Genomic DNA, 17,976 nt, shown 5'->3' with positions numbered 1-17,976 from the left:
CTTCTATGCCCAAAAGACTTCAGGTCAGAATCAGTTTTTGATTGGTCTTCAGCAACGTATTTCTGAGCCATTTTTTCCCTTTCTAGCACCATACAAACCATAATATTATGTGGCTCTTCTAATAATGCTGACAGTTGCTCATATTTGTATGGCCTCTTAGACTTTGCAAAGTGTTCATCAAGTTGGTCTTTACACCCTTTCTGTAATACAATGAAGACAAGTCTTAACCCATTTCATATTTGAGGAAAGTGAGGCTCAGAGTGGTTAAGTGACGTGCCCATGGTCAACAGCTAATAGGCAGCCAGTGTGAAACCTAACACAGGTCTTCTGACTCCAAATACTTTCCATGATTCCAAGCGCTTGATGGGACCAGTCCCCAAGAGATTTATGCCTATACAATGTTCTAGAATTAAATTACCTTGCATCAGACAGAACCAGTGCTACCCTATTGCTGATTCCCTATGTATAATATAAAAACTAAAAACTCTGCTCTAGCTTTCAGAAAAATCACTAAATCTGAAAAGGATAACATATTGTCCGATGATGTAAAGTGCCTTGGAATATAGTAGTTGTAGCTCAGGAAACCATATTAAATAAGTCAACCCCACAAATGAATTGTAAGACTGGGGCTCCTGGGTGGCTCAGTCTGTTGAGCTTCCGACTTCAGCTCAGGTCATGACCTTGCGGTTCACAAGTTCAAGCCCCAGGTCAGGCTCTGTGCTGACAGTTCAGAGCCTGGAGCCTGTTTCAGATTCTGTGTCTCCCCCTCTCTCTGCCTCTCCCCCACTCGCACTCTGTCTCTTTCCTAAAAATAAATAAACATTAAAAAAAATTTTTTTAATGAATTGTAAGACCTATAAGTAGTTGAGTGATTTTTAACTCTCTTCATTTTTCCCACTCAAATTTACAGTTGGCTGAAAGAACATATGTATTTATATTCTGGTTGCAAATGACACCAACCCAAACTAGCTTAAGTTTTAAAGTGGGAAGAATTGTATTGGTTAGTTAATTAAATTAGCAATTGAATAAAGACTCTTCTGGCAAGGCTAGGTCCAGGGCTCAGGCAAAGCCATCACGGCTTTGAGCCTCTATCATTACCATCTCTTGATTGTGTTTTCTGATGAGCAGGTATCACCCTCAAACAACATCCTCTCCCTGCAGAATACTGGGAAGGGTCAGGATTTACACCAGTTTAGCAGCCCCAGAAGAAAGAAAGCTTTTCTTCTCACTAGTTCATTGAGCTTTTATTGGCCCTCGTGGTCATGTGCTCATCTCCCTACCTATCACTGTAGCCAGGGAGATGTGATGCTGATTGGCTAGGTCGGGCCGTATGTCCCACCCACCCTACCTCCGGCTAGAGGGGCAAATACCCCTACAGGAGCCATATAGTAGACTGAAAGTGGGAAAGATGGTGATTTCGTCTAGTAAAATCAGCATTCAGCTACCAGAGAAATTAATGCTCTGTATTCAAACATAAGACACGTTCCACGGTTGTTATCATCGTCTCCATTTAATGAAAATGAAACTGAGTCCCAGCAGAGTTAACTGAATTACCCCAGGTCACACACACCTAGAAAATAGCAGATCTGAGCATCACATCCAGGTCTGTATAGCTCCAAAACCTATTCTCCCTCTACTCCACCAGGTGGCCTTCATGTTAACGTCAATCAGGAGTCTAGGATTTAGACTCTCTGACCCTTCATTTACAACCAAGTCACGTTAAAAATGGTCCTGAGGTGCCTGGCTGGCTCAGTCTGCTTGATATTGAGGTTGTTAGTTTGAACCCCAAATTGGGCATAGAGATTACTTAAAAATAAATATTTTTTGGAGGCACCTGGGTGGCTCAGTCAGGTGAGCTCTGACTCTTGATTTTGGCTCAGGTCGTGATCTCGGGGTTTGGTTTGTGGGTTCAAGCCTCGCCTCCAGCTCTGGGCTGACAGCAGAGCCTGCTTGGGAGTCTCTCTTTCTCCCTCTTTCTCTGCCCCTCCCCCATATTCTCTCTCTCTCTCTCTCTCTCTCTCTCTCTCTCTCTCAAAAATGAATAAACTTTTGTTTAAAAAATAGAAAAAAATTTTAAGTTGAGCATCTTTTAAAAATAAAATAAAAATGGTCGTTGGTCCCAGGAATTCTATTCTTCGTATCATAAAAATTTCTACATCTTCAGATCTTGGCTCCATCAGTCAGTGGTTCCTCATGAAAACTTTCCGTGGCCACCCAACTAGACCAAATTCCTAAGCTCTTATAGTACCATATATCTCCTTTTAAAATACTTGTCCCCATTAAAGTTACACATTTCTGAGGTAATGTGATTAATGTCTGCCTTCACACTAGGCAAGAGAGCAGAAGTCATATCTGGTTTAATACATCTATATATTCCTAGCACCAAACGTATTACCTGAGGATTTGTTAAATGAATGAATGAATCTACCATAAATAAAGAACTCTTTTCTAAAATGGATGTATGTGAACTTTGGGCAAGGGCGAGTGACCGGGGTTCAGTAAAAATAACAGCTGAGGCATTCATAAGAAATGATGGTAAAGGCAAGAAGGTGGGGGGGGGGGTGGCTAGACAAAATGTATTCTGTCTTTAGTCGTATGTGCAAGGACTTAAGTCTTCAAGGGATAATGGGGTGAAGGAGAAGGGAGAGTCCAAGGAAAAGAAAGCACTGACCCTTTCATCTCGTATCTGAGTGCTAATTGTTAAATATACCTGAAAGTCAGGGACTGAAAGTTTCTGGACAGTTCCTGTATATTAAAACAATGGGGGGCACCTGGGTGGCGCAGTCGGTTAAGCGTCCGACTTCAGCCGGGTCACGATCTCGCGGTCCGGGAGTTCGAGCCCCGCGTCGGGCTCTGGGCTGATGGCTCAGAGCCTGGAGCCTGTTTCCGATTCTGTGTCTCCCTCTCTCTCTGACCCTCCCCAGTTCATGCTCTGTCTCTCTCTGTCCCAAAAATAAATAAACGTTGAAAAAAATTAAAAAAAAAAAAAACCAAAAAAACAATGGTTCTCAAGCTTCAGTGTGCTTTAAGAAATATCTAGAGCAGTTATGAAAAATATCAATCCCTGAGACCCAGCCTGACCTGAGATTCTGTTGTTCGGTCTTAAAGAATATACATATTTATAACTGATACCCCACCCTCCCATATACATGCTCTAATGAAAGTGGCCTCAGCCCACTCTTTAAGAAACGCTGTTAATAAACCGTTTCCTAGTTTAAATAGTGCCTGAAAATAGGCTGAGGGTGGCTGTGTAAATTGGAGGTCCGGCCGCCTATAAACAAACCTTGAAGGCTGTACCCTCAGAAGTCCCAACAGCCCATCTGGTCCCACGATTCCATATGAAGGTATGCACCAGGTGAAAATTCCAAAGATGTAAACGTTGCAGTCCTGTAGCCTTTCTCTCCAAAGAGCACTTTCAGATGTCTGTGGGTCATTTCCGATCATTGGGTCTCTGTTTTCTGTTGTTCTGGGCCAGCTGCTGTGGCAGGGGTGGCCAACTCTCTGACTTGTGACATTCTAGGTCTTTCTGTGCCATCATTACACGAGTGCTCACCATCTCATTAACTTCTTATCAAAATTCAGTTTAAAGAGAATTTTACTGAGGCAGAGAAACATTCATTTCATTGGCAATGCCTTTCACTTAGTGATGTCTTGTAGAAGCTTAAAAAAAAAAAAAAAGAACATTCCCAAACCTTTTGCTATTCCCCCACCCTTCCAACACGCTAGAAAAACTGAAGTGCCCCCTCACATTTGCAAAAATTGGAATTTCTTCTTCCTGCATTTACTTCCTAAAGTAAGTCACCAGATTCCCAATTAAAATGCTTCTTCTAATAAACCGATTCTAGTTTCTATTAGCTCGAAGTTTGTGAGGACAACTTCTGCAGTATTACCAGAAGAGGGCAGCAGAGCACAGCGCTCCAGGAAGCAGGCACCTGAAATAGAACAGGGAAATCAAAAACCCAAGGTGTGTAGCAATAGTAAATGCATGAATCTTGAAGTGACGCCCTTCTGTTGTGATATTTTTCTGATCTCAAGTTAGCGTCTGCGACGCTCTGGCTAATAATCACGTTAACAAACTACATCATCTCTTGTGTTGCCAGAGACAGGTAAAAATCACTGTGGAACCGTTCTGGCAATATGTATGGTCAGTCTCATGCTGGGGACTCGGGATATCATTTATTCAGACAAGCAATGAGTTGGAAAGGTCTGGTGCTGTGCTTAGGATAACATGTAAATTTGGAACCCCCCCCAAATATCTTTATTAGATTATACATACTTGAATTTTTAGAACCAATCAGACTCAATCGGCCAATGCCCTTTGTATGGTAGACTTTGTTTATAAGGAGGCAAATATAACCAAGATGTTTGGCTCCCTAGGCTTACCTTCAGTGGATTTATAATCTAGGAGGCAATTATACCTACTCAACTACTCTATATTAGAATGGTAGCAGTAAATGCAAGGAAGCTGCTTATTTAAATGTATAGATTGAGCTTTTGTTATGTGATTGTCACACATAGTATGTGAAGATCTTTATTGCTCAGTTAATCCCCCCAGCAACAGTAAGATGCAAGTAAAATACGGACGAGGACGCTGAGACTTAGGTAGGTGAAGCTTATCAGAGCTGGGATGGACCCCTTGGCCAATGTGACCCCCACGCTTGCCCTAGGAGAAGAGATGCTGTTGGTTATTCTGCTTATTGCAAAGAATAATGAACGTCCACTTATGAAAATACTCTTAGTGATCTGGCCTTCTGTTTTCCTTGAAGTCCCTCAAGGCCTTGCCATATAAGGAACAGGTTCTGCAAACCATATATATGCATTGTGAAGTAAGTTTTCACTAGGAACCAACAGAGGGCAGCAGTAGATAAACCAGTCACAGTCCTTTATCTGCCATTAGGACCTTCAGGCCCCAGAGGATGTGGGAGATGGGCGACGGATGGGTACAGGGCTGGAGAGCACCAATTTCTAATTGCCATTAAAAAAAAAAAAAAAAAAAAAAAGACAGATCTCACCATGGAGGAGGCTAAAAATGTCTCCAGCAGGGATCAAAGTTCACTTAGAAAATGTCTCTCTTAATAAAGGGAACTAAGAGATAAGGGATGTGGCACTCCTTCTCTAAGACGTTTGACATTGTGGATGGTAAATAGGCCCACAAGCTTTTAGCCCAAACCCTGAGGGGTGCTTGCTCTCCCATAGGCACCTTGCAAATGAGCCCGATGCAGAATTGCTAGGTTTCCGTGCTGGGTCTACGCACACCATGGCGACAGGGTCCTGAAGGCCGGCCTGCAGCTGTGGAGCCCTCGCCCGGCATTGGCATAGATGCCCGTGTCACTGGTGAGGGCTGCCCAGGGACAGCGGCCCTGCCATCAGGGACCGAGGCTGGCTCTACTGTGACTGGCACCTAGTGATCAAGGGCTCATTGCTTGTGACAGCATGTCACTTCTGCGCTTGTCTGAGATGTAGGGAGGGCTTTGCAAAGCAACCAGAAGCCCTCCTTCCGTGGGAGACGGGAGGGGGGAAACAAAAATGTGTGGCTTGACTCAGAATTGGCTTGCAAAAAATAAAATGGTAACAAGAAATAGTTGGGGCATTAGCAAACGAGCGTCTGGTCCCTAACTGCTGACCAAAAGGCCTGTGCGAACGGGGCAGTCTCAGCCAGGGCCAAGGTTACATCAGGTAAAACCTATAAAATTTCCACTATTTGACCAGTTTTGAGCTACAGAAATGGCAATTTGCGTGTGGCTTAGCCCATTAAAATAACAAACAGCAATAATAACTTCTAGCTTTTATCAAGCACTTGGTGTCAGGAATAAATTCTAAGTCCCTTCCACACGTGAACTCATTCAGCTCTCACAATAAGCCAGTGGGGAGGTAGGTCCTCACATTATATCCCAGTCTACACGTGGGGTAACAAAGGACCAGGGAGTCTGAGTAACTTGCTCTAACTCACACAGCCAGCGGGTAGCAAACCTCAACCTGAACCCAGCTACGAAGTACAGGGTCTCAGGGACAAGGACATGGTTGACAGGAGAGGGTTTCTTCAGGGGACGAGGTAACAACCTGACGATCTGCTTTTCCTTCCCAGGTCAGTCAATACACGTTTGCTATGTGCAGTTATCGGGAGAAAAAAGCGGAGCCTCAGGAACTTCTACAGCTGGATGGCTACACTGTGGACTACACCGACCCCCAGCCAGGTACCCACCCACCCTCCAGGCTCTGCACCCACAGAACTCTCCCCTGACCCCAGTCACAGGTCAACTCACATTTCCTGGGCGCGTCCTCTGTGCCGGGCACTAAGCCGACTTACTAGGTCTTACAGGTGACCAGGACAGCCACAGGCCCTGATCTTATGGAGTTTCCATCCTGGTTAAGTGAACGCCGTCTCAATCAAGGGCTTTGGTTTTACCCAATGGATCTTCATAAAAGCAAACAGAAAACATAATACATTTTTCTCTTCCATAGCTGTGGCATGGGAAACATGCACTCCACCTAGAATGCTACAAAGGACATGACTGAACGGGGAGTCCTATCGGTGCCCTCAGGACTATGTGTGTGTATGTCAGTGTGTGTTGTTTTTCACGAGTGATGTGTGGGCCTGGCAGGGTCTGCGTCTCCACGTCTAAGGGAGCCCATCCTGCGTATCTCTGTCTGGTAACTACAATTCAGGGGTAGCTGATGGCACTTGAAAAGAAAGCCCTTCTTTCCTAAGAAGACACCAGTCCCCCAGCATAGACACCCAAGCTCCTAGCCTTATGTAACTAAAAGAACCACACAAATGGTAGTATTTCTCATAAGTTCTACATCCTGCCCCCTCACACCTCTTCCCCCCCCCCCGTTTTATCTTTTTCCCGGGGGGAAAAAAATGAATAAAAATCAGCCTCAAAGAACCTTCAAAATGGGGGGGGGGGGTGCGAAATCATTTCAGCATATTAATGAACAACAAGCACCAACAGCCCTCTCCCAGAGAAGTTTATTTTTATGCCAAATCTGCACAAGAGAAACATTTCCAACCATACTGCTTTATTTGGCCCAAAACCTTTTTTTCTACTCCCATATTGCTCTTCCACATGCAACAAAATACACATAAAAGAAAAACAGAGTTTGAGAAAAGATAGGATGTTAACCTGAAAAGGTGCGGCGGGGGAAGGCCCAGCCCACCTCGGAAAATGAGCACCTTCAGAATCGCCACCCTGAGTAATTTGGACCAACGCCCACCTCCCGCCTTGGTAATCTGCTTCGGGCCAGAGCGTGATAGGGAGCTGACCATGGAAGGCGAATGTTTCCGCCTGGAAAGCCTTCCTAGTGAATGGAGACTACGGGTTTGAAACAGTTGCACGCATCTCACTGAAAGGATGTGGCTCCTGCGTTAAGAAACCAGCCTCACGGGTTCTGTGATAGTCTGCATTCTTCTCAAACCATCTCGTTCCCTTGAGAAAAATAGATTCCAACTTTCGAGAGACCTGCGTTTTCCAGCGGGAGGCGAAAGGGCCCCACCTGAGAAGGAAATACACTAGCATCTTCTTCTGACAGTAATTCCTTCCGCGCCCGTTCACTGCTCCTTTCTCCCACACGGTTGCATTTGGACCTTACGCAATCCCACCAAGGAGACAGGACCAGGACCATCTTTCCCATTTTGAAAAGAGAGAAAAAGAGCTGGAACTCAGGGTCTAGCCCACGTCATTCTTTGGCACTTGCAGGAAAACACAGCGATGCGTACCGCTAGAGCAAAGCTCGAATTGTTATTTTAGCCCAGGGAAGCAGAATTCTCTTCCTACACTGGGGAGGGCAGGAGCGGAGAGAAAGCTGTTCTGTACACATGCAAAAGTTAGCCGCGCACATGTATGCTAAAAGCCTCTTTTCTTTTTTCCACATTGATCCCACGGGATATCATTTATAAATTCCTCCACCAAAGGTGTAAACGGAAAGTAAACGGATTATGTTCTTGAGAATAAGAAGCCACTTCTTTTCTGCTCTTCCGTGTACGAAGTCCTATGTATTTCCAAAGTGATGTGTGACTGAAAATGGAGATTTAAAGGCTCCCACTTGTCAGAAGAAGTCTAACTCAGAACTGCTTAAAGAGTGCTTGTTAAAAGTAGAGGTTCCTGGGGCTCCTGGGTGGCTCAGTCGGTTAAGCGTCCGACTTCAGCTCAGGTCACGATCTCGCGGTCCGTGAGTTTGAGCCCCGCGTCGGGCTCTGGGCTGATGGCCCGGAGCCTGGAGCCTGCTTCCGATTCTGTGTCTCCCTCTCTCTCTGCCCCTCCCCCGTTCATGCTCTGTCTCTCTCTGTCCCAAAAATAAATAAATGTTAAAAAAAATTTTTTTAAATAAATAAATAAATAATAAAAGTAGAAGTTCCTGGGCCCCACTCCTAACCTATGAACCAGAGGGGTGGAAGGCAGAATCCTCATAGTTAAATAAGCAGTGTAGAGGGATCCCTATGTACGGTCACGCTTGCCAGCTGGAGAGGGAGTCATGCACAATTTAGCCCCTGTCCTCAGAGATTTGAAAATCTCAACTGCCCCCGACAGGTGAGCGTGCAAATGGGGAAGGACATCTGAGTACTTCCTCTTTCTCCTGCTCTTGGCTTTATGCAGGGCGCCAGTGGAGCCAACAGGTGGAGGTTGTTTATGGGGCAGATAGCGTCCTAAGGGTGTGTGTCCTTGCCTTTGCACCAGCCTCTGATTGAAATGGGCACCTAGACCCAAGCCTGTGTGCCCCGTCAACTCTACCTGTTTAGTATCTTTGAAATGTTAATTTGGGGAATTAGTAAATCATTGTGTGTGAATTTTACATACAGGGTGCTCATCTTTACCTAAAAATGGAGAATGCGTCACTTCAACTCTCCCTGGGTATGGTTTGGAGAGTGTACAGTGATCTCTCAAGTTCTATGAGATTAAGTAATTACGTCTAAATAAAAGGACATTCCGAATAATTCAACGGCACAATTTAAACAAGCACATCAAGCCTTAGACAACTTTGCCTTTAGGAATAGACTATGTCAGGGCTCCTGGGGGGCTCAGTCAGTCAAGCTCCTGACTCTTGGTTTTGGCTCAGGTCATGATCTCACCATTTGTGAGTTCGAGCCCCGCATCGGGCTCTGTGCTGATGGTGTGGAGCCTACTTGAGATTCTCTCTCTCTCTCTCTCTCTCTCTCTCTCTCTGTCTCAAAAATGAATTAATAAACTTTTAGTAAATAAGTAAATAGACCATGTCCATCCAAGCAGTTTGTTGGAACAGCAGCCCCCCTTCCACCCTGCAGGGAACTGGCCACTATTCCCTGCCTGGGCTGCCTCTGTCCTTTCCCAGATGTATTTTCTCGTTCTTGACAGGTCCATACCTGTGGGGCTGTGCTCCACGTTCTCCTTGAAGCGCCCATGCACTTCCATACGGCACGTCCCACAGATTCCGTCCCCGGGAATTCCTCTGCCTGATCTAAAACTCTGCTGCCTCGGAGCATGTGTCGATGTTCACTTTGCTTTCTCCTCCCTTGGGATCCTTTCAGCTGGGTTGCTCTGCTCCCTCCTCACTGTCGTTGGTGTGCCCTTGGTCTCCCATGCTTTCTGGAAAGGCTCTGCTGCTCTCTGCTGCTGTCATTGCCACGGCTGCTTCTGCTTTAGAGATTTCTCCTTGGGTCCCACTCTGTGCACGATGAGGCTTCATTCTGTTGTTAACAACTAATTCTCAGAGAGCTTTTACTGTGCGTCAGGCCACGCTATTCAGCTTTGCAGGAGTATGGCACAAGGGTTACGATCGTTAGCTCTGGAGCCAGACGGTGGGGAGAGAAGCCCAGCACAGATACTTACAGCCCTATTTTGTGTTCATGGGCTAGTTATTGCCTTCTCTGTGACCGTTTCCTCATTTATAAAATGGGAATAATAAGGCTTCCTTCATAGGAAGACCATTGAGAGGATTAAATGAACATCTGAAAACTTCTTAGTATCTTTCTACCTCTACCTCTCCACTGTCCAAAGCAACTCCATGAACTGATGTTTTGAGGGTGGCTCCAGGAACACAGCCTCCCAAGCCCAGGAGGGTGGGGATCCAACACCCTGGAGGGTGGGGGTTGGGGCAGGGAAAGTACCCACCGGTGATGCCTAGCCTGGCAGTCACCGGCAGTATCAAAGTGGCTTATCCCAAAAGTTACCATGAGGCTGGGCTGCAGAAGGTCTGTTGACTCACTCTTTCTTTTACCTCCCTAGTGTTCATTTTTCAGGGCTTCGGGCATCCCTCAGAACTCTTCTTTCTTTCCCTTCCAGATTTGCCTTCTTATCATGCCATCCATTCATTTCATCAAGTTTTCCCAGCTTGCTAACTGTACATCATCCTATCCAAATCACCCATTTAAAAACCCTCCGTAAGGAATTAGGCAAAATACTCTCTCATAATCATAACTACAAAAAAAGCTTTTGTTACAAGTGCTGTAGCACCAGACTCTCCATATAAAGAACTGGCCGCTTATGGCTCTAGAGACCCTGGCAATTCTAAGTGCAGAACTCCCTAACACACACCCACTGTTGCGGAATAGACACCTGAATTAACGTTATCAACACAACGGAGAAGTCTTAATGTCACCAGAAATCTTTTCCAATGGCAAATGTCAAACAGGCTAGTGACTGGGCCTTGTTGGAAACTTGGGGATGCTCTTCCCAAATATTCCCGCTCATTCTCCTCTCCATATTAAACTGACAGTTTGGAGGATGATGGAAATACGAAGCTTTATTTCCAGCCAGTGACTGGCATACACAGTCTTCTGGACTATGTTGACAGACACGATGTAGCTTTGGTCTGAGCCCAAAGAGGCTTCCACCCACCTCTCTCTCTGAATTTTAACCTTGAGAAGAGCCTGTGGAAAAAGATGGGTCTGTAGAGCATTCATTCACTCAATAAGTATTCGCTAGATACCTACGCTATGCCATGCGCTGTTCTAGGTACTAGGGATACAGCAGTGAACGAAACAGACAAAAACTCCCTGTCCTTATAAAGTTAAGTAAATTACATAGCTTGTTGGAAGGTGATAAGCAAGATAAGAGAGATGGTGACTGAGGGGGAAAGGTCAAGGAGGGACTCAACAAGAATGTGATGTTTGAGCAAAGATATGAAGGAGGTGATGATGTGAATCATGCAGATATCTTGAGGAAGCATGTTCTAGGCACAGGAAGGAGCAAGTGCAAAAGTCTCGAGGTGAGAACATACCTGGAGTGTTCCAGGAACAGCAAGAGATCAAGTGTGGCTCCTGGGAAGAACGTGCATATCTGCACGAAGGAAAGAGGAGGAGGAGGAGGAGACAAGGGTAGACGTAGTGGTGGGTCAATTCGTGGAGGCTTGAAGGCCTTGTCAGAACCTAGACTTTTCCTTTGAGCAAAATGAGGAGCAACTGGCTGGTTTTGAGCAGAGGAGTGACATGACTCGACTCTCGCTAAACTGATTACTCTGGCTGCCATTGAGAATCGACTATAGGGAGTGAGGATGAGGCAGGGCAGATAAGGTGGGAGGCTATTAAAATAGCCCAGGTGAGAGATGAGCATGACTAGATCCAGAGTGAAAGCCCTGGAGGTGGAGGAAGGGGTCAGATTTGGTATAATGTTCTGAAGGCGGAGCCATCAGAATTCCATTGGAAGTGGGTAGTGCGAGAAAATGAGGAGTCAGAAAGGATCCCAAGGTTGAGGGCTTGAACAGCTAGAGGGGGGAGCTCAGCTTTACTGAGATGGAGAAGAGTTTGGGAGAAAGACCAGGAGTTCACTGTTGCATATGATAAGCTTGGGGTTTCTAGTGTCTATCAGATATCCATGTGAAGAAGTCAAGGAAACCATTAGATGTCCAGGTCTGCAGTTCACAGGAGCGGTCCAGGGTGAAGATAGAAATGTAGGGACCATGAGCATATTCATGGTGTTAAGACTGGAAGGCATCATTGAGGAAGAGGAGAAGAGGTCCAAGGACTCAACGCCAGGATGCTACACCATTCACCAGTCAGGAGGAGGAAGAGAAGCCAGCAAACAAGACTGACAAGCAGCAGTCAGGGAGGAAGGAGGAAATTGGGAGACTTGGAACCAAGTGGAGAAAGCGTTTCAAAAAGAATAGAGTGTCAAGTGTGGCTGATATGTCGATGGATAGAATAAAATGTAGACTCTGAACTGATCTTTGGATTCAGTGATGTGGAAGTCATTGGTGACCTTGACAAGTTTCCATGGGGCAGCAGCCTTATTGGAGAAGCTTTAAAGCTGAATGGTAGGAGAAAGACTTTTGTTACTGATGGTGTGGTCCTCAGATCAACACCATCCATCCTCTGGGAGCTTGTTAGGAATACAGGATCTCAGGATCCTGCCCCAGACCTACCAAATCAGAAGCTGCCTTCTAACAAGATGCCCACAGGATTCACATGTGGGCTACAATTTAAGAACCCACGGTCAGTATGGCTAACATTAACAACTCAGGAAACAACAGATGTTGGCAAGGATGCGGAGAAAGAGGATCTCTTTTGCATGGTTGGTGGGAATGCAAGCTGGTGCAGCCCCTCTGGAAAACAGTATGGAGGTTCCTCAAAAAATTAAAAATAGAACTACCCTAATACCCAGCAATTGCACTACTAGATATTTACCCAAGGGATACAGGTATGCAGTTTTGAAGGGGCACATGCACCCCAGTGTTTATAGCAGCACTATCAACAATAGCCAAAGTATGGAAAGAGCCTAAATGTCCATCGACAGATGAATGGATGAAGAAGATGTGATATATATACAATGGGGTATTACTCAGCAATCAAAAAGAATGAAATCTTGCCATTTGCAACTACCTGGATGTAACTAGAGGATATTACGCTAACAAAATTAGTCAGTCAGAGAAAGACAAATAATCATATGACTTCAATCATATGAGGACTTTAAGATACAAAACAGATGAACACAAGGGAAGGGAAGCAAGAATAATATAAAAACAGGGAGGGGGACAAAACATAAGAGACTCTCAAATATAGAGAACAAACAGAGGATTGCTGGAGGGGGTGTGTCGGGGAGGATGGGCTAAACGGGTAAGGGGCATCAAGGAATCTACTCCTGAAATCATTGTTGCACCATATGCTAACTAACTTGGATGTAAATTTAAGAGAAAAAAGAAAAAAAAAAAGAAAAAGAACCCAGGGTACATATTCCCCTTATGTTGTGAAGAGAATAATTGGAGTAACCGAAGGGAGAGGTGGGGTCAAGAGATGGTTTTTTGGTGGTGGTGGTGGTGGTGGTGGTGGGGTTTGTTTGTTTCCAAAGATAAGAAAAATAATAGTATGTTTATAGGCAGATATCTACCCAACCAGTAGGCAGCCTGCTTGACACTTATGTCCCTAGGAAGACAAAGACAGAGACAAGAGCCAGTCTCAGAATGTCTCTTTAACATTATGGCTTCACTCTGTGGCCAAGTGGGTATCAGACTTCCCATCTTAGAGTCCGATAAACCGCTCCTCCCTTCTCTGACCCGAGGAAAAGCAGTAGAAATGGCCTTTCTCGGGCGCGGTTCTGCCCAGAACATGGTGGCTCAGCTTAGTAGTGTTTATTCCCTTTTATTCCAGGATTAGAGGGTGGCCGAGCCTTCTTTAATGCAGTCAAAGAAGGAGACACCGTGATATTTGCAAGTGATGACGAACAAGATCGGATCTTGTGGGTCCAAGCCATGTATCGGGCCACTGGGCAGTCACATAAGCCAGTGCCCCCGACCCAAGTCCAGAAACTCAACGCTAAGGGAGGGAACGTGCCTCAGCTGGATGCCCCCATCTCCCAATTTTGTAAGTAAATATGCCATTTGTTAAAAATAGCTCTGTAGAGGAAAGCAAATTTTCCAAAGTTGAATTAGAAAATCTAGTTGCTTTAATGTTAAGGATTCATAAAATTATGTTTGCTGGGGGAAAAAAAAAAGATTAATTCAGGGGGAAAAAGTTGGAACTAAAATGTTAGATGAAAGTAATTTTAAAGTGCAATACTTGACATTTCCCCCCAAGGACTAAACAGAGGAAAATATATTTTAGGTATATTTTTATCTCTTTGTTTTGGTGAGAGTTTGGAATTCACAGCCAGGCTTGTATTTGTTTGAGTCCTTCAAATATAGTAGGTTATGTATGTCCTTGACTCATTTCTTCCTATTAAAAGTAATTTTAAAATAGGGCTTGATTTGAAGTAAATTTAAAGCTGCAACTTAGAACCATTTAAAAATAAATGATGACATTATCACATGCAGTGGAGAAAACAAAAAAAAAAAAAAAATGGTACCTAAAATCCCATTCTGAGCAAATATACCAGGACCCAGCAATGAAGCTGTTTCTTTAAATGTTGCTGGTTCATTTTCCAGTTCCTTTTCCTCTTACCTCTGTATCCGTTTTAACATCTTGCCCTTTTGCCATAACTTTTTGCTACCTAGGAGATTTTTTTTCCCTCTCCCAACACTTCTTATACATGAGGCAAGGTGAAATCCAGCATGCACTTGGAGACGTTTATTAAAACAAAGGCAATGGAAACACTGGAAATATAAAGCACCAAATAAAGTAATTCATTTTAGTTACAAACATCAACTATAAATAGAGAGTTGTGCCATACCCCGAATATCAAGTCATTCAGGGATCACTCAGGTACAAGTCATTTTCAGCAATCATCATGATGATTCCTTACTTTAGCACGGAACCTACTCAGTCTAGTTCACAGAGACAACCATCCAGGCTAGGAGACATACAAATGAGGAAGGCAGACGAGATCCCTGCTCTCAGGATACCTGCATCCCAGCACACAAATCAAAAAAATAAATAAGATAGCTGCAGACATTGAAAAATACAAAGAGAATATAATGCAGTGGTGACTGGGTAGAGAGAGATGATCTGAACTCAAGCCCAAATGATAGGAAGTCAGCTCAAAAATACCTTCCCAGCAGACAGGAAAGCAGGTGCAAAAGCCCACAGCAGAAACTTGGCCTTCAAGGCAGCGGTTCTACATTATCTCTCCCTGTCACTCTTAAGCAAAATATGCATATGATTCAAATGATTTTACAGCTACACAGCTAAAGAGAGGTGAATTTTCTTTCCTAATAGATTCCACTGCCATGTCCATTTCTGTGTTCTTGTAACACCATTGCTTATGGCAAAAACAAACAAAAACTCTTTTTGGATGAGAAACACTATCCATCAGGTGCTCCAAGGAATTCCTGTCCAGTACCAATGGTTTCTTAAAGAAAGATGTATTACCCATGGAACATTATGGATAATCACACCATCACTATGGGTTTCCATACAGAAAACCCTGAAAGAAGGAGGACGAAGTTGAGGAAGGACATTGGGGTAAGGGACAGCCCTCCTGAACGTAACCACCACCATCTTCCCCACTCACTTCTTGTTTTCTCTAACATTTGTGACACTTAAGTTTATCTGAGATCAATAAAGAGAGAAGGCAACATCTCTTTCTCTGGTTTAGTCATGATTTGAGATCAAGCATACCCAATATTTATTTACTTTGTTTTAAAGAAACACTCCGTGATGGAATCCTTCCTTTCACCCTGCCTGACAGGCTCCATTTTAATAAATTTAGAAACAACACATCCTATCATGTTCCTCTGAAATAGAATTATGTGCACATCAGGGGAGAAAATTTCTAATTGTAATCACCATCCAAATCAACCTCATAGAACATGTATCTGAATTCAGTGGTATTTGGAAAATGCTGGTTTTATTTCCAAAGAGTCTCAATTTCTTCTGAAGTCATTTCACCTGCCTTTCAGTGTTTATGTTCTATCATCTGCCCAGATCAAGAAATCACTGCTTCATTTGTGATTAGCCTCATTTTTTCCTCACTAGGTTAGGAAAGAGGAAGGAATTCAGGAGTAAAATTAAATGGAAACCAGGTACTGATTAAAAAAAAAAAAAAAGACCACCAATGGAGGCTGCTGAAGAGGCAATGAGTGTCTCCTCATGGAAATATGCAGGGGCTCTTGATTAGATTTTCCTCTGTGGGTAAGATTCATTTAGCAAGAAAATTAGAGTGCTAGTCATTAGGCATCAGCAGGAAGATTTAATTGAGTGCACAGGAGCTTGATGTATGTCACCACCCTAGTTGACATAGGGAACTTGTATTAAATGGAGAATCCAAAGCAAAATTCTAAGGGTTAGAATATGGGTAATATCATCCCTAGGTAAGCATGGGAGCTAATAGGTAATATCATCCCTAGAGAGCATGGGAGGTAGACTGAGAGATATGTGAGAAGGTAATGTAATTCATGCCTCTGGAATTTGTCCGTACCTTGTGGCAGAACCACCTTCTCTAGTGTCTTCTTAATCACTGTTAGGAACAGGGGTTCTCCAAAGGGTGTGAGGCCCTACTACACCTCCAGGTTCTATAAGAACAAAGCAACCACATTCATCCATGCAGATTGTGCACTTCCTTAGTCACTTTGCACACAGACAAAACGTGAATGGTGCCTGTTGAGTTGTGCGGTGCCCAATATGCACAACTGTATATGATGACCCTCTAATAAATGATAGTCCTTACCCGGAGCTTCAATCCAACAGTGTCGAACCCAATAATCTCATAGTTCCTTTACTACTAAAACAGACGCTCAGCACCCCTCCAGATTCTTTTTATCGCTAGTTTAGGCACTTAATAAAAACTGCAGCCAGAGTACCAGCAAGTGAGGCTTCTTTTCCCATAATTTAGCAAAGGAATCCAGTCAGGATTTTAACTGACCCAGCCTTTTGCACCACACCTGATCATTTGCAGTGAGGGGTATATAACACCAATGCTAAAGATTAAAAAAAAAAAAGGAATAAGGAACTTTACATTCTGTAGTACTGCCACTGAGTAGTTATGCATAACAACCAAAAACTGGCTGGGGGTTGGAGAATATATCATAATTTTTAGTGGAATCTGCCACAAAATGGGGATTATGTCACAATTACTTTACAGCTACACTTAGTTTGTTAATTTCAAACCATCACTATGAAACAGATCGGGCCTGATCTATGGGTAGCAGTCATACTCACATTGTCGATTCATACTTAGGGTTACCGCCTTACCCAGATTCGCCCACGACTTCCCTGGTTTTAGCTCTGAAAGTTCTGTGTCCCCAGAAATTCGTTGGTCCTGGGCAAACTGGGTCAGGTTGGTCACCTGGCACTACAAAGCAAGGTTCTAGAAAAATGAAAAACAATCACAGCATAGTACTAAGTAGCAAACTTTGATCCTTCACTGATATTTGGCTCTCAGTCTAAATTGTCACATTGCAAACATTCAGGCACCGGTTCTGGAACAAAATGAGTAAAACCAATCAAGTATTGCATTTTAAAAAGGTTTCCTTGACTTCCAAAAGGTAAGGGTCATTGTTAAATACCTAATTCTGTACACAGTTCATCAAATCCAATATCTGTTCAAAATATTTGCCATTCTTGCAAGTGAATAATTTTTAGGAACAACGTTCGAGTGAGTTAACTTTGTAATCACTTTATTAGTATTACTTGGCAAAGGGAAGCTATGGAAAAATGGGAGAGGTTTTTTTGGGTAGAGAAAAATAAACACTCCAGTCTTGTCATGTCGCTGTCTGCTCAAGGGTAACTTGAGAATAGAACATCTTACAGTTTGGGAAGCTTGGGAGTAATTATGAGTTTATTTGGGTCTTTCTAAATTCGGTTTGACAGACTTCTGGGTACAGTTTTTATTTTTTGCAATTTCAAAATGAAAAGACACGTCTAAGAAAGAGTGGAGTGGAGTATTTCCATGGAATTGTAAAAACCGAAGAAAAAAATAGATCCTGCTATTCATTCGTTTGTATGTGACTCTACAATGATCTGGGGAGGGTTCCACCAAACTTTAAAACTTTTTTGTTCTTTTGTGGTTTTTTTGGTGTGTGTTGTCGTTGATTTAATTTTTCCCCTTTCATTTTGGTTACAACGTGAAGAAATGAAGTCAGTGGCTAGCTGTCCAATGTTTTTGAATCAATATGTGCAATGTTCCAATTTTGAAG

General features: G+C 43.7%; 1 protein-coding gene across 13 annotated transcripts in view; it reads left to right on the top strand.

Annotated features, from left to right (window-relative positions):
- Window positions 1–17,976, top strand: part of CADPS (calcium dependent secretion activator) — a 483,782-nt gene that overhangs the window by 314,536 nt on the left and 151,270 nt on the right. For all 13 annotated transcript variants that reach the window (XM_047847306.1, XM_047847316.1, XM_047847337.1 and 10 more), the window contains 2 exons: window positions 6,086–6,194; window positions 13,556–13,768. In XM_047847306.1, coding sequence (XP_047703262.1) covers window positions 6,086–6,194; window positions 13,556–13,768 — 322 coding nt within the window. The remainder of the gene's footprint in view (window positions 1–6,085; window positions 6,195–13,555; window positions 13,769–17,976) is intronic.

Source organism: Prionailurus viverrinus, chromosome A2, assembly GCF_022837055.1.
Source record: "Prionailurus viverrinus isolate Anna chromosome A2, UM_Priviv_1.0, whole genome shotgun sequence".
In the NCBI taxonomy this organism is placed as follows: Eukaryota; Metazoa; Chordata; class Mammalia; order Carnivora; family Felidae; genus Prionailurus; species Prionailurus viverrinus.
Note: the sequence above shows the minus strand (reverse complement) of the source record. Positions and strands in the feature narration are given on the sequence as shown.